This window comes from Triturus cristatus, chromosome 7 (assembly GCF_964204655.1).
Source record: "Triturus cristatus chromosome 7, aTriCri1.1, whole genome shotgun sequence".
NCBI classification, from domain to species: domain Eukaryota; kingdom Metazoa; phylum Chordata; class Amphibia; order Caudata; family Salamandridae; genus Triturus; species Triturus cristatus.
Genome location: NC_140590.1, coordinates 953,541,337 through 953,558,783, shown reverse-complemented (window position 1 = coordinate 953,558,783; position 17,447 = coordinate 953,541,337). Strand labels below are relative to the sequence as shown.

At 49.6% G+C, this 17,447-nt stretch overlaps 1 protein-coding gene across 3 annotated transcripts in view; it reads right to left on the bottom strand.

Moving 5' to 3' along the window:
* Window positions 1-1,884: 1,884 nt before the first annotated feature.
* The window catches only part of JADE2 (jade family PHD finger 2), a 533,878-nt gene continuing 518,315 nt past the window's right edge, over window positions 1,885-17,447 (bottom strand). For all 3 annotated transcript variants that reach the window (XM_085617976.1, XM_085617974.1, XM_085617975.1), the window contains exon 12: window positions 1,885-6,213. In XM_085617976.1, coding sequence (XP_085474102.1) covers window positions 5,336-6,213 — 878 coding nt within the window. In that variant the 3' untranslated portion in view covers window positions 1,885-5,335. The remainder of the gene's footprint in view (window positions 6,214-17,447) is intronic.

The following is a 17,447-nucleotide window of genomic DNA, read 5'->3' as shown; positions in this document are numbered from 1 at the left end:
CATGCACAATTCAGCTGCCTTTGGAAACGGCTTCCGCCTGCACCCATGGCTCATTAACGAGTTTTGGTTGGTGCCACGGTTACTTCGAAGACAGACCTTGAAAATCTTCTATTCGATGTATCTGAGAAATCTTTTTACATGTGCGGAAAAAAATAATACACAAGGATTCAGCATACTACTATATAACTATACACTTATTAAAAAGGATATGACAGGCATATTATCTCCCAGAGGGAGTCTGAAGGCTGGGCCTACTATATATCAAAGTTCTCTATAACATGATAAGCCTGGAAAAGACACAAAAGTTGAATAATTAACACTATGCTCCATGATGCCAATCAAGTAAATGTTTTAAACTACAGCAGTGCATACATGCTCACTATCTGAACCGATGGTTTCAAACGTTTCAGGAGTGCATTCAAGTAGGCCACTATACTGGCTCATTACAAACAGTTGAGACTCTAGCAAGCAGTTAATTTGGTAAACAACAACATTCTTAATTTATGGCAATTCCAGATCGTAGTTTGGGAGCATTTGGATAATTCACAGACATTTATACCTGCCATTGTAAGGTGTTCACATATACAGATGACATCCGTCTACTTTGCTAACCCTACCGGTTCATGCGTAACCACTTACAGTCAGACAGTTCAGGTGCAAGGAAAACTAGCAGATAAGTGATGTGAAATGCATTTCAAAATGTATGGGAATTCCCACAAAATTGTGAACGCAGTGTAAGATCAACGAAACCTGTCTTAGTGAACAAAATAAAACAAATGGAACTACTAAACAAGGTCAATGTCTATTTAAAAATAAACTAATAAAACTTTGCGGATACATTCAATGTCTATTTAAAAATAAACTAATAAAACTTTGCGGATTCATTAAATAACTCAGTACATCTTCAGAAGATCACAGTGCACTGAAGATGTACTAAATTTTAGTCCTTGAACTTCCACAATAGTTTACATAGTTAATATCTAAAAGAACTGTGCCTTCATTAAGGATATTGCCATTTCAAAATAATAGTTTTATAAATAGCAGACATTTTCTGCAAAATTAAACATTTTATTAAAATCTAAGGGACTGATTTGGTTTAGTAGACATGTACTTCATCACAATTGTTTATTGTTACACTGTACTAGTCTTCTCATGGGGGTATGGCATGAATAATACCCCTTTCTCTCCCTTAAAAAAACTAAAGCTCGCTGAAGTAAAACGATGCATTGAATCAAATTTATGGTCATATTCAGATCTATTTCAACAGACAACACACAGTCGAATCGAGATGTGTTTGAGCAAAGAGGTAACAGTTTCTGGATTTTTACGCACTTCCCAGACAAGCACTGTAATTATCGGTATTCCCTAATTGGAAGAAGGAAATCAATGATACACCTTGGCAATCTAATGTCAAGAGCGTGGGTAGAGTGGTGGTTTGAAGATGGTTCAAAATGATCCACAGCAATCTGTTTGCCAAGACTCATAAACGTATACATTACTAGTGAGGGGCTTCCTAAAAGGTATATTGCTTCACCACAAGATATTTAAAACTTGCATTCTTTTTGGTCAGACAGACCTAAAAATTAGCAGATCAGTTATTCAGCAGGCCGATAACTGAGATGCTCAAACTGTCAGAAGACTACATTACATATGGTAACTAACAACTGCAGCAGTGCGGTTTTAAGTTATAAAGGAAATTCAAACACTCGATTTTGACAACTGAAAAAACTATAACAAGGAAGTAGAGATCTGCCTGTAAACAAATGCATGTATATCCCAAGGTTACTGTAACATGAGTGGTAAATGTGTTAGTTGGTTTCACAATGATTTATGATCATCCAAATATTAACATCTTTTTTATTTTCCTCGATGTAAAAACCACAATTTTTTTTTATTTTCAATTGAATCTATAACTGCAAAATACTGCACTGTAAAAAACTACAAGGGGGGATTTCAAATGGGGTAAACTACATGATACGCTATGAAAACCTAGAATATATAGTCTCATTTCCTAAAATAAATGTAATTACTCAAGCACAATATAAAAAAATGAAGCTAACGCTCACACAACCAACCGCATTGGTATTTTTCTAAAATTCCCAAAAGACATTGATAAGTCTTTAAACGTATATAATGCTGCACTGCAGCACCATCTCTGCTCACAACCCATCAGAACTTTACTATTTGTCAAGGAACCGAGGGACAAACAAAATGGCAATATTAGAAGGTTTCTACCTCTCTCTCCTATACTGTGTTCTGTAGTCTAATAGCTCTCTGAGCTCAGAAAATAAATTAACAAAACCGTGCTTCTTGGGGAAAAAACACGCGTTTCTGCAAGGCAGCAACTCCCAAACTAGTTAGCAATATGCCCTTGCTGATACACTTCATCAACAGCAAAGATACAATAAATAGTGTAGGGACGTAGCATAGCACAGGCCCCTGTAGCACCTGCAATGCAGGAGGGCATCCATCCTTCATTAAGCCCCACCATTCAACTTGAAGCAAAAATTATCTAGGAGTTACAGAGTCTCACGGGTCCCATAGCAAGATTCTGTAAGGGCAGCTCATCACCCTGCGTTACACCACAAGAATAGTGTCCATCAGAAGGGTTCAGCCTCTACTAACCTGCTAGAACATTCTACTAATGCTCCGTACTATGATCTACATCATATTTTCCTAACTTAATTAATCATGTAAACAATTCACTGAGTCATTTCTATTCAGTTACTATGTTCTTCCTATGGAAGACTGTGTATGAACTAATGCAGTACTGAAATGGGAGCTATTCTTTGTTGTAGACAATAGTCAAATCACTGAAACAGGATAGTAAGTACAAGGTGTGAAAGAAGATGTTGTTTAATTATAAATCAGGTAATCCCATCCTTATCTGTATAGGACAACTGTGAAATGCATCACCCAGTAACACAATAAAAACTCAACATCTGTTAAGATTGGTTGTTCATTAAGGCAATCTCAAGATTTTAAATTTTGCTTCCTGTTTCGGTCAAGCAGATTGCATGGAAGCAAATACTTGAAGCAGTGTACAGTCATTTGCGGTTTTATGTTTTTGTTTATCATAGTTGAACTGAAGAACATTGAAGAAAAATCCAGTAAAAGACGGCATATTGGTTATTGTCATGATTACTATTCTAGTAACTGTAACTAAAATCTACCAAGCACATTAATGGTTAAATTGAACGTTGTCCTATTTGTAGTATTTCAAATTAACCATAGCTTCAACCTTCCTTAGGAGCTTAGTTTAGTTACTTAATTCAATGGATTAAACTTTGGTAAACCAAGGAATCTAGTAGCTTTAAAAATCTTATACAAATGAAGAAACACCTCTACATGCTTAGAATTATGTATTTGGCATTGGTTTGCCCTTCGCAATCATCTATCACACTGTTTTGTTTTGAGCTATAATTTGGATACAATATTCTTCCTTCAAACCTTAACTTGAAAGTCCAGACTAATACGCTTTCCAAAATTTGTTTGAAAAACAGCTATTGAAGGAAACTCAGGAGACAAGAACTGCCTCAAAAACACACTAAATCAAAACCGTAGAGGTGCTCTTCATGTGACAGAAGCATCCTGCTCAGAAAGCACGAAATCTAAATGGGTTCCGTTCGGTGCGTGGTTTGTGCTGTCGATGATCTTGATCCTTATTTTCTTAAATATCTCATTCTTTTTTTCGTCCTCAGAGAAATAAGATTTAAGGTTCAGTGTCTGTTTTGTTTTACTGCGACATTATTCTTTGGCATCTGCAAAATGACCCGATTCATCTCATATTTTGCAGGGATTCGTATTCTCTTGTTCTGAAATGTTCTTAGTTCTGCGGTTGCAGGAGTGTCCCAGGCACAAAGAGACGCGCTCCATTGAAATTCCTTTTTGTCAGAGTATTTGTTGGTTCTGGATTCCCTGAGCTCGCACTGGGGTCACTTCAACTGAACATGAAGTGAGACTTAAACTGTGACCTTTGAAAAATGAACTGGATATACCGTTAGGTATATTAAGTGCAAACATGAAAACTGGCCTGACATCAGTAAAATGTACTCTGTTTAAGGCTTACAACGGACTTTTTCAATTTTCGAAATCTCCGAACTTAGAAATCAGCAAATAAATCTCCTGCAACATTTCAAAAGGACATAAATGCATGTGCCTGATGATCTCTCACCTCCGAGAGAGACTCATTTTCACATAAGGGCTAATGTGTTTACCACATGATAAAGGCAAAAGGTAGAATTCCTCTGAAGACATTGTTCCTCTAGTGCCAAATTCAAATTAAGGGACAATGAAGCATAGGTTCCTGTTTGAAGGTCCATCAAAAATAAGAGCATAGATTTGCATGAGGCAAATTTGTCCCCTGAATGCTCTCAAGGTTTGTGAACTCAAACTCACTAAATTAGGTTGCACCACCCATATCTTTTGTTTGGTTATGTAATCTCATTTAGGGGTTTCACTAGTAGGTCGCTTTATTTGATAAAATCATTCAAGCATTTATGTATTTGTACTTGATTATCCCAAAAATTACTGAACCTAATTCTGAAATAATACAGCCTACTTCGATAACCTGAGCAAAGTCGTGGAAGAGACATCTTGTAGGGAACTCGAGTTTCATTCTAAATATAAATTCACAATCACTGCTCCATCCAATGATATAGCAGGTGTGTTGGTACCCAGAGGCCTGATGGCTCTTTATAATGATTTTAAACTCTGACTTTCAAACCTGTGAGCATGACCTGCACTAGGTCACTTAGGGTAAACTGCTGAGCAGCTTAAATATAAATATACCGCCGTTTTCCTCCGTCAGTAAGTGCTTTCTTCAAATAAGCATGTTTGTGCTTTTTTTTTTAGTTTTGCTTATTTTACTAGTTCTTCTAGTCTTAATATCTTCACTAAGTGCTGCAAGTGTAGCTGGTTACTGGAGTACATTTGAGTCACCTTGGCTTTGCAAGCTCGTCTCAGGAAAAGAACAATATCCACTTTTCACTTTGAAATAATGCCCATAAACAGACACTTGCACACTCACAGATACTAGCAGACCCCGATAGCAACATAACATTCAATGACATCCTGCTTACTAACTGGAAGTCCTGTAATGTGCATGCATGCAAAGCATCATTACCCAGGATATGTATGCTAAATAAAAGGGATCACCAGAGTAATCCATTTTGGTGAAGCTTAGGATCTATTCTGTACGGAGCGAAAGACAACAGTATTGAATTTCATACTAGATGGAAACAACTTTTTCATGAATTTAAGCAGAAAGAGAACATGGCAGATATATCCGGGTTTAGGTCTCAGAGAACTATCGCAGTCAGTACATCATGAAGCTTTAGGATGCTAAAATGCCCATTCGCACAATATCCCCATTTCCTGAATCCAACGGGTTGAGATGCACTTCACCACAGCCAGATTCTTTGTCAGAGTCACTCATTTCAGCATCAGAAAAGTAACCCTCAGTCTCATTGTCAAAGTGCAGACTGGCCTTAGATCTTTCATTGATCCTTGCAGGTTCGTCAGTTGCTTGTGGGTTTTTGATGTGAGATTCCCTGCTTACTCTGCTTTCCTTTGGTAATTTTATCTTCACTGACGTTTTTGAACTATCCACTGAGCCAGGAACATTTCTCAAAATGTGAGACTCGGAATGAGAAAATGTGATAGGCTTTCCATTGCTTACCGAACTTCTTAGATGAAATGAAGGCTGAGGTCCATTTGCTGCAAAGAGAGGACAATATGCTGACACCTTTCTTGTCTTTTTCATTTCACTACTCCCTTTACGATCCATTTGGAGTTTGACTGACCCCTTACCTGTCTTATTAGTTCTAGAATCGTGATTGAATGTCTGAATGGAATGATCTGGCAAATATTTTGTGTCATAATAATTTGAATCATCTTGGCAACTTTTAAAGTTTGTGGCAGTGCCATTTTTTGATTGCTTTCTTTTATTGATAGATTTTGCCTTGCTTTTAATTCTCTTTGCAGTTTCAGTTTGCCTGAATGCAGGCTTAATGGGGTGATCCATCATGAAGCTCAATAAGGTCTCTTCATCTTGCAAAAGCTCCTTGGAAAGAAGTCGAGGAGTGCTATCTTCATGATGCCCATTATTCAGAGGCCACTGGCTCATTGTCATATTCTCTGAAGTTATCTGGACTGACTGAGCCAACCAGCTGTTGAAGAAAGTGCCATCTATCGGGAAGGATGCTGACAAATCTGGAAAAAAAACACAAAGAGTTGTCTAAGAAAGCTTAATTATCGTGGCTTCTGCATGTCCAGTGCAAATGCAGTAAATGTGGAAATTGAACAGAAAACTTTAGTAAACGATTTAGTAGAAATGATTTTAAAAGGCCCAAAAAGTGGCATTACCACATGTTAATTGCAAATACAGTGTCACAGCTGCTGGGAAAAACACTGGTGTCAACAGATTTGTTCATCATAGTAAAACCGGATACATGTACCCAATATGGGAACTCAACACAAATAATAAAAGGCTTCTCAATAAAATAGTTATGTTGACAATGGTAATGTATTATTTGACTTCCAACACAAGTGTCAGATTTTTTTTAAAGAACAAGTTACTTACCTTCGGTAACGATGTATCTGTAAGAAACATTAGTTAGTTAGATTCCTCACCTTAGAATATCCCCAGGCGTCAGACTGGATCCGGAAGATTTTTCGTCAGCAATACCACTTGCGCGTCGCTAGGCGTCGTCTGCGGCTCCGCGTCCGTCGTCAGCGTCGTGCGCCGGAATGACGTCGGAGTACTTAGATGCCTCCCTCGCGCGCTGACGTCAGTTCTTGTACATAGCCTTCCGCGCCAGGAACGCAGAGCCATGCAAGATACCGACACTGGTGCCAAAAAGGTCTAGGGCCCTGAAAGGGATAGCCTTAACCCTAGATGTCAGTTCGCAGAACGGGGAGGGTGGGTGGGTCGGTGAGGAATCTAACTAACTAATGTTTCTTACAGATACATCGTTACCGAAGGGAAGTAACTTGTTCATCTGAAAGAAACACGTTAGTTAGATTCCTCACCTTAGAATAGATACCCAAGCAATACCAACCCCGGTGGTGGGTCTGCGAACCAAGATCACACCAGAAAGTCCTGGAGGACAGAACGGCCAAAGAAGCCATCCCTCCGGACTTGGCTGTCCAGGCAATAATGCCTGGCAAACGTGTGCAGCGAAGCCCACGTTGCCGCCTGACAGATGTCCTGCAAAGGGACCCCCGTCCCAAAGCAGTAGTAGCCGCCCGGAGCAGGGCGGTGGCGCCTGGCAACGTTCCTATCCACAGGAGGGACTGTGGAGGGCTTGGACCAGGTGCCCTGCAGAACGTCAGTGAGGGCCTCATTGAATGGCAGCAGAGGCTCAGTGGAGCATGCGGCAGACTGAAGCACCTCAGTGAGGATGTTAGTCCTCACAGCCACGGCAGGCAGCTTGAGCCCGAGGGCTTCGGCCGCCTTGCGCAGCACCACAGAAAAGGCTGCACCCTCCTCCGAAGCCACAGTCGGAGGAGAGATGAATCCAGTGTCCGGTGAGGTATCCAACCCACTGGCCTCCCCCAGTTCATCTGCCCAGTCCTGTGCAAGTTGGCTCTGAAGGGCCATAGGGTCATCAGACCCCTCCCAGTCGCCCCCGTCATCCGATTCCTGGTAAACAGGAGGAATGATCGGAGCCGGTCGATAGACAATATGTGTCTCTAGAGGCGTCGGATGCGGCGTCGGGCGGCGCCGCATCGGCGTCGGGACCGGACAGGGGCTGAACCGGGGATCGACGTCGACCGGAGCCGGCGTCGGGGGTGATATCGGTGTCGGCGGAGGAGGCGTAACGAGGTCGCCCAGGCTCGGGCCCCTGCAGCGTCAGGGCCGGAGCCTCCAACGGCGCCGGGGCCGGAGCCGCCGGCATGCGAGGTCGCCCAGTCAAGTCCGCGGGGCCCGAAGGCGCACCAGCGGGGCCAGGTTCCTCATGGCCGAGAGGAAGGCACTGACCTCCGCCGGCGTCGCGTCAGTCCCAGGGACCGTCAGGTATGGGGACTTGCGCGGCGCCTGCGGCTCCTGCGGAGCCGCGGGTGTGGAACCACCCGGACCCTCGGCCGAGTCGCGCGACCGGCGAGGGGAGTCCGAAGAGCGGTGCCGCTTCTTGGACTTCTTGGAGTGCCTCGACTTACCCGAAGACTTCGAGCCAGACGAGTGACGATATCGAGTGTGGCTCCGCGACCGATCCTTGGACCTCCTCCTGGACCGGGATCGAGAGCGACGCGGAGCCGAGTGGCGAAGCTCGAGAAGCTTGCGGGACCGCTCCCGCCTAGCTTTCGAGGTCAGGGCCATACAGTCGGAGCACGACGCCGCGTCGTGGTCGAGGCCCAAGCAGTACACGCACCGGCGGTGATGATCGGTCACCGACATCAGTCGGTGACAGTCGTCGCAGGCCTTGAAACCAGGCATCCTACCGGCACCAGAGTCGAGAATTGACCAAAAAGAGTCAAAAAAAGTTAGTCAAAAATTGACTAAAGGGGTAGCTCTCCCGGATCTGCGCTTACTGGCGCGGAAAAAAGAAGAACTGACGTCAGCGCGCGAGGGCGGCGTCTAAGTATTCCGACGACGTCATTCCGGCGCACGACGCCAACGACGGACGCGGAGCCGCAGACGACGCCTAGCGACACGCAAGGGGTATTGCTGACGAAAAATCTTCCGGATCCAGTCTGACGCCTGGGGATATTCTAAGGTGAGGAATCTAACTAACTTGTTTCTTTCAGATATTATTTTTATCGCCATGTGCTCAGTAAACAGTTTATCAGAAACAATCATAACGACGTATGTCCTGTCCATTCAGTCTACTGACAGTTTGGCGTTTAACGATTATTGACCAAGTCATCAATACAGTGCAGCAACAGTTCAGCTCTTAGTTCTCCCTCCCTACAGTCCCTGATCAGCTTGCCTAGGCTCCCAAATCTTTGCCACTGTAGCCAACGTTAACCACAGTTTGGTGTGTCTTGCCCAAGCCTCCCCACCTAGAATCATTAACAAGAACCACTTGTACTCAATAGGGACCATCGCTCCCACCACCATGACCATAATCCTCCCCACTTAATGCCAGTATGATTGTATCTTTGGACAATCCCAGTGTAGGTGATAGAAGGTCCCCTCTAGCCCGCATCCTCTCTGACACGGTGTGCCCTCTACACGTCCCATGTGGTGCAGTGCTGACTTAGAGTAATATACCCGATGTAGCACCTTTAACTGTATCAATCAAAATCAGTCTTCATCATCAAGCGGGCCCAGATAACCCTCCTATGTCATCCTCAATGGTCCCAATGGGTCTGGCGAGTTATTCACTATTTTATTATATATTATTGATATTGCTTTCTCAGTTAATGGGTCTGTCAATAAGCAGTCCTTTAAGGGTGATGCTTCCTCTAGTTCTTACCCCTCACAGATGTGGCCCCGAAGGGCATGGCCCAGCTGAAAATATTTTAACCACTCTCCTTGTCCCATACTGCATTCCATTCGTAGAGTGGCAAAAGTGATGTAAGCCTGCCCTCTCAAGACATCGCCTAGGTTTTTCAAGCCCAGAAATTCCAATTTACCAAAAGAACAAGTTACTTACCTTCGGTAACGATGTATCTGTAAGAAACATTAGTTAGTTAGATTCCTCACCTTAGAATATCCCCAGGCGTCAGGCTGGATCCTGAAAGATTTTTGCAGCAATACCCCTTGCGCGTCGCTAGGCGTCGTCTGCGGCTCCGCGTCCTTCATCGGCGTCGTACGCCGGAGTGACGTCGGAGTACTTAGACGCCGCCCCCGTGCGCTGACGTCAGTTCTTATACATAGCTTTCCGCCAGGGACGCTGAGCCATGCAAGAGACAGACACTGGTGCCAAAAAATCTAGGGCCCTGAAAGGGAGAACCTTAACCCTAGATGTCGGTTCGCAGAACGGAGAGGCTGGGTGGGTCGGTGAGGAATCTAACTAACTAATGTTTCTTACAGATACATCGTTACCGAAGGTAAGTAACTTGTTCATCTGAAAGAAACATGTTAGTTAGATTCCTCACCTTAGAATAGATACCCCAGCAATACCAACCCCGGAGGTGGGCCTGCGAACCAAGATCACACCAGAAAGTCCTGGAGAACAGAACGGCCAAAGTGGCCATCTCTCCGGACTTGGCTGTCCAGGCAATAGTGCTTGGCGAACGTGTGCAATGAAGCCCACGTCGCCGCCTGACAGATGTCCTGCAAGGGGACTCCCCGTCAAAGGGCAGTTGTCGCCGCTGTGGCCCGGGTGGAATGGGCTCGCAGCCCAACAGGAGGGACCTTTTTCGCCAAGGAATAGCAGAGTTTAATACACAACACGACCCATCGCGAGATGGTCCGCTTGTGCACAGCTTTACCCTTCTTCGCACCTACATATCCCACAAAAAGTTGGTCGTCCACCCGGAACTGTTTTGTGCGGTCCAAATAAAAGGACAGCGCACGTTTTGGGTCCAGACAGTGGAGCCTCTCTTCATCTTTTGAAGGATGCGGAGGCGGAGAGAAGGTGGGCAGCGTGACAGATTGCCCGATGTGAAAGGGAGTCATGACTTTAGGAAGGAAAGAAGGACGGGTCCGGAGGACAACCTTATCCGGATGAACCGAAAGGAAGGGAGGCTTAGCTGACAGAGCCTGGAGCTCACTCACCGGCCTAGCGGAGGTGATAGCCACCAGGAAGGCAGTTTTCAGAGTCAGTAGACAAAGCGGACAGTTGTGAAGGGGCTCAAAGGGAGCGCACATCAGAAAAGTAAGAACAAGGTTCAAGTCCCACTGAGGCATTACGAATGGAACAGGAGGGAACATATGAGTAATGCCCTTGAGAAAACGGGAGACAACAGGGGACTTGAAAAGAGAAGGCTGATCAGGAAGCCTTAAGAAAGCAGAGATTGCAGCAAGATAACCTTTCAAGGTGCCCAGAGCAGAGCCCTGCTGGGCCAAAGAAAGAAGAAAGAGTAGAACCTCAGAAAGGGGATCCACAGCCTTTGCTGTGCACCATGCCACAAATTTGTTCCATCGGCAGGCGTATACTGTCTTTGTGGAGGGACGCCTGGCTGCCAGAATGACATCACAGACTTCAGGAGGCAAGTCAAATGGCATCAACTGCCGCCGCTCAATCTCCACGTATGGAGGTGGTGGCTGGACAGGTTCGGGTGGAGGACCGTCCCCTGCTGCTGCGACAGAAGGTCCTCCTGAAGAGGCAGTCGTATCGGGGGATCGATGGACATACTGAGTAGCTCGGGATACCAGTACCTTTGTGCCCAATCCGGAGCCACCAAGATGACTTGGGCCCGGTCGCGCCTGATCTTCTTCAGCACTCTGGGCAGAAGTGGTATAGGCGGAAAGGCGTACAACAGACCGCAACTCCACTCGCGACGAAAAGCGTCTCCGAGCGAGTGCCGCCTTGGATATTCCAACGCGCAGAACTGCTGACATTGCGCGTTCTCTTCGGTGGCGAATAGATCCAACCAAGGCTCTCCCCACTGCAGAAAGAGACCTTGCGCCACGTCCGAGTGCAGACGCCATTCGTGATCCATCATGCACCGGCGGCTGAGTTCGTCTGCTCTGGCGTTCAGAGAGCCCGCCAGATGTTGAACCACCAGGATGATGCCCTGGTGTTCCAGCCATGTCCAGAGGCACAGAGCCTCCTGACAAAGGGTCCGCGACCCCTCCCCGCCCTGTTTGTTGCAATACCACATGGCGGTGGTGTTGTCCGTGAACCCCTGCAAGACACTTCCCCGGACCGAGGGAAGGAAGGCTTTCAGTGCAAGCCAGTTCGCTCTCAGCTCCAACAAGTTGATATGGAGTCGAGACTCCGCCGGAGACCAGAGGCCTCTGATCTCCGCCTCTCCCATATGGCCCCCCCATCCCAGGAGGGACGCATCCGTCACTACTACGTGCTCCGTATGGGGTAGGAAGAGGCATATGCCCCTGAACCCAATCGCGGTCCGTGAGCCACCACTGCAACTGTTTCGCAGTGCCCTCCGAGATCAAGACATGGTCGGACAGGTTGCCTCGATGCTGGGCCCACTGAAACTTCAGGTCCCAATGCAGAGCCCGCATTCGCCACCTGGCGTAATGCACCAACAGGATGCAGGAGGCCATCAGCCACAGAAGCCGCAGCACCAACCTGACCGAAACCCAGGATAGAGGCTGAAAGATGGGAATCAGAGCCTGAATATCCTGGACCCGCTGTTCCGGAGGATAGGCCCGGAACTGTGCCGAATCGAGAACCGCTCCGATGAAGAGGAGCTTCTGGGAGGGCCTCAGGTGTGTCTTCGGCACATTGATGGAGAACCCCAGCAAATGCAGGAGGTCGGCCGTAGTCTGGAGGTGGGAGACGACTTGCTGGGACGAGCCCGCCTTCAACAGCCAGTCGTCGAGATAGGGGAAGACTGGAACCCCCGATCTGGGCAGATGAGCTGCGACCACCGCCATCACTTTCGTGAGCACCCAAGGGGCACTGGTGAGGCCGAAGGGAAGCACGGTGAACTGAAAGTGCTCCTGACCCACCGTGAACCGCAGGTAACGCTGGTGGGCCGGCAGGACGGGGATGTGAAAATAGGCGTCCTGCAAGTCCAACGCTACCATCCAGTCTCCAGGGTCGAGGGCAGCCAGAACCTGAGCTAAAGTGAGCATCTTGAACCGTTCCCTCCGGAGGAAGGCGTTGACGCTCCTGAGGTCCAAGATAGGGCGTAGGCCCCCTTTGCCCTTCTTGGGAACCAGAAAGTAGTGGGAATAGCAAACACGACCTACTTCTGGACCAGGAACGCGTTCGACGGCCCCTTTGGCCAAGAGGGCCGTAACTTCCTCCCGCAGAAGATTCAAGTGATCCTCCGACATACGGTGGCACTGCGGTGGCATGGCTGGAGGGGTCGTCTCGAAGGGGAGGGAGTAGCCCCTTCGGACGATTTGCAGCAACCACCTGTCCGATGTGATGGATCGCCAGTGGAGCAGGTGATGGCGAACTCTGCCGCCCACTGGCGTGGAATGGGCCTGAAAGCTCGGACTAGGAGGGCTTTGAGGCGGATGCTGCCGGGGTGGATGTGGACTGACCGGCACGTTGTCCTCCCGTACCGCCACGGCGGAATCCACGTCCGCGACCGCGTGCAGGTTGGTTCTGCGGCCGGTGGCTAGGCGGACGTGAGGAGGCACCCCTTCCTTGGCCGCGAAAGGCGGAAGTTTGCGGCCGCGGGGCCGAGAGACCCAAGGACTTGGCCGTAGCCCGGGAGTCCTTAAAACGAGCCAGCGCACTATCCGCCTTCTCACCAAAAAGGCGAGTGCCATATCCATGAGGGTACTCTGGACATCCCCCGAGAAAGACATGGACCGCAGCCAGGCGTGGCGCCGGAGCGCCACCGTGGTGGAAATCGCCCTACCCAGCGAGTCCGTGGTGTCTAGTCCACACCGTATGGCATGTTGTGCTGCATTTCGCTCGTCAGCAAGCGCCTGGGAGAGACGTGTCCGGGCTTCCTCCGGACACAGGGGCAGCACGTCCTCCACCGTATCCCACAGAGTGGGAGAAACGGTCCAAGAGGCAAGCGGTGTTCAAAGACCGCAGGCCCAAACTCAGGGAAGAGAACAGCTTCTTTCCGAACTGTTCCAGCCTCTTGGATTCCCGATCCGGAGGAGCGGACGGTAAGCAGGATTGGGAAGTCGAGGCCTGGATAACCAGACTCTCGGGGGTGGGGTGTTGGGACAGGAAACTGGGGTCGCCCGGAGCAGGGCGGTGGCGCCGGGCCACGTTCCGATCCACAGGAGGAACTGTGGAGGGCTTGGACCAAGTGCCCTGCAGAACGTCTATGAGGGCCTGTTGGACTTGGCCCTTTTGGCAGGTTCACCCCTGAAACTTTTTGCTTTTATTGGTGACTTGGTGATAGTGCTTTTTGGTTTCTGCGCACTTTCCCTGTGTCCCAGGGTAAAGTGCGTGTGCACTCTGGGTGCATTTGGTGAGATAGGCCTGCCCTCCCATAGGAATGCATGGGGAATGTATGTGTCCCTGGTAGTTCCTGATGCGTGGGGTGTGCAGGCTCGAGTTTGGTATGTGCGGACTCGTGTGATTGAATGCTTCGCAATGATGTATGATGCGTGGTTATGTCATGTGCGGAAGTGCCACTTCTAGGAGTTGGCATATTAGTGTAAAATGTGCAGTGACTGCCTGTCGCGTGATTGGCTGGCTGAGGTCATGTGACGGGCTAGGGAATCCCCGGAGTCAGGAGGAGTCACCCAGTGGTGAATAGGGAGATCAGCACCTAGATGGGTGGGAGGAGTACACCTGGGTCCTGAATAGGGCTGGGTTTTCCCCACACAATGCTGGCTCCGCCCCCTGTGGTGCGACTGATGACCCTGGCCTGCACTCTGAATAGGGAGAGGGGCTGAGCAAAACAAAGTGCTCAGGAACCAGTTGTAACTGGTTCGCCCCTTCCCTGCACCTTGAGACAAAGGGTTTTACTGTATAAAAATGGGGCTGTGTCCCCACAGAAACTGTTCTGCTTTTGGATCCTGACAGGAGGGGGCTGCTGCTGCTGGTGGCCAGGAGGAACCGCCACTTAGGATTGCCTTCCTGCCCTGGAGGGCCCAGTGAGCTGGCCCCTGGCCCAGCCTTGCCCCCCTGTCTACCTTCATAAAACTTTGCTGGACTTTGTGCTTATTCTCCCCTAAGCGCTGGGAGCGCTTTATTTGTGGGACCTAGCGCCTGGGAGCGCTTTTTGGCGAACTTTGAGGGGCATCGCTTCTGTTTCACTGCAGCCTGGGGCTGCGCGCATTTTGAAAAGGGGATTCCCCCGCTTTTGGTGCTCGCGGGTGCCCACCCCGCTAATTTGTTTATTTTACGGCGGGTGCCCACCCCGCCGTATATCGCATCTACAGAGGGAGCCTACCCCTCGTTGCCGCTGTGAAAATCACCGCCGCAGCCGGGCTTCACCCGGAAGTCAGGCAGGCCGAGGGCGGGCCTCCGGGACAACCGGAACTTGAACTAGGAGGGCGGGAGCCTACCCCTCCTCCCATCGAAGCATCGCGACTGCTCTGAGCCCCGGAGCAGGCAGGAGCCTACCCTGCGCCCCGGGGCACTCTGCCCGGAAGAGAAGCCGACGGGAGCCTACCCCGCGCTTCTAAGAACGAGAGAAGACTGCAGGAAACGGCGGGGGCCGAGGCACATTGCCGGTGCCTGCCCCTGCCGCCGAGAAAGCCGTATTGCCGCCAGAGCCTCCCGAAGAGAAGACCCGAGGAGAGTCTCCCCCCTCCAGCAAGAAGGCCGGTGAGTGGAGTTCGCGGTAGGCTGGGGTTGGGGGAGGCAGAGTCTGAGCGGTCCCGCAAGGCAGCGGACCGCTCCAGCGTTGGGGCATTTGCTTTCCGAGTCCCCCGAGCGGGACTCCAACGTAAGGGCATTTTTCTGCTATCAGTAGAGCGGCCCCGGAAGGCAGCGGGCCGCTCCAACGTTGCCCCACATTCATTTCAGAGCCCACGAGGCTCCAACGACGGGGGCAGCATTTCGTGGAGTACAGAGGGACTCCCATGAGGCGCATTTGCGTAGAGCTCAGTGTAGCTCCAAGGTTGGGGGCAAATTATTTGTTTAGGCTCCAGCGTTACGGGGGCATTCGTGTTTCAGAGCCCACGAGGCTCCAACGAAGGGTCGCATTATTGTTTAGAGCCTGCGAGGCTCAGGGGGCATTTCTTGTTTTAGAGCCTAGAGGGGCTCAGGAGGCCATAATTGTTCTAAGGGCCCAGAGGTGCCCAGGCCTCAGTCCCCACAGCTGCCCAGCACTTAGTGGGCAGCTGCCACGTTTAGGCCCCCCTGACATTGGGACACAGGGCGTCCTAGCCCCTACAAGGCCAGTTGGCCTAGGGACTGCCACAGGTGGTGGCTCATGTGAGTTCTTGCGCTATTGTTCCTTTCCTGCACCTCTGAATGTGTTTTTATGCGTCATGTGCCTTGTTTTACACCGCTGAATGTTTTTATGCATCATGTGTTTTCCTTCCCTACACCTCTGAATGTGATGCATCATGTGTAACGTGCTATTACCCCTACAGGTATTGTGATACTTAGGTGGTTGTTTGTTTACTCCTAGTACAGGTGGTGCTAGTGAGGTCCTAGTTCCCTGCGTGACATTTTCCTAAGGTGGTTAGGGTTGCGTAGGTGGTACTTACCTGTTACCAGTAGTTACTGGTTGTGTGCTACATGTTCTATTTTAGTGCTACAGTGATTGTATGTGCTATGTTCTAAAGTATTATTCCTATGTTCTAAGTGCTAATTTCTACAAAGTGCTAATTCCTGACAGTGGTCCATGTGGCCCTGTCCCCTGTACATATAATCCCTTGTAAACTCTGCCTGTGCCTGTTGGCACATTGTAAAGTGTGTGTTCTTATCTAATGTGTTTTGGTAATACAAAGGCTATTTTTATATAATACCTTGTGTGGAGTTTCTTTTGTGGTGGGCCTTGGGTGTTGTCGCTGGGTGCGCGCGCAAACACTTTACACATCGCCTCCGGGATAAGCCTGACTGCTCGTGCCAAGCTACCAAGGGGGTGAGCAGGGGTTATCTTTGGCGTGTAACTCCCCAGCCCTGACTAGAGTGGTGGTTTCTGCCTGGCTTTGGCGCAAGCCCTAGCCAGCCAGAAATCCCATTTCTAAGAGGGCCTCATTGAACTGCAGCAGAGGCTCTGTGGAGCTTGCCGACAGTTGAAGCACCTCTGTGAGGATGTTAGTCCTCACCGCCACAGCAGGCAACTCGAGCCCCAGGGCTTCGGCCGCCTTGTGCAGCACCACTGAGAAAGCTGCACTTTCCTCCGAGGCCACAGTCGGAGGAGAGATGAAACCAGCATCCGGGGAGGTTTCCAGACTACTGGCATCCCCCAGTTCGTCTGCCCATCCTGTGAAAGTTGGCCCTGTCTAGCCATAGGGTCCTCAGACCCCTCCCAGTCGCCCCCGTCATCCGATTCCTGATAATCAGGAGGAATGATCGGCGTCGGAAGCGGCGTCGAGTGGCGCCGCGCCCGGACAGGGGCTAAACCGGGCAACGGCGTCATCCGGAGACGCCGCCGGAGGCGGAACCGGTGTCGGCACCGGAGGCGTCGCGAGGTCGACCGGCGCCGGCAGAGATCCAGGCCTGGATCCCTCAGGGACCTGCGGCGTCGGGACCAAAGTCGTCGACGGCGCCAGAGCTGCCGGCACACGAGGTCGCCCAGTCGAGCCTGCGGGGCCCGAAGGCACGCCAGCAGGCATCGACGGCGGAGCCAGGCCCCTCATGGCCGAGAGGAAAGCACTGACCTCCGCCGGAGTCGCGTCAGTCCCAGGGACCGGCGGGTATGGGGACGGAGCTGTGGGGGTGGGACCACCCTGACCCTCGGCCGAGTCGCGCGACCGGCGAGGGGAGTCCGAAGGGCAGTGTCGCCTCTTGGACTTCTTTGAACGCTTCGACTTACCCGAAGAC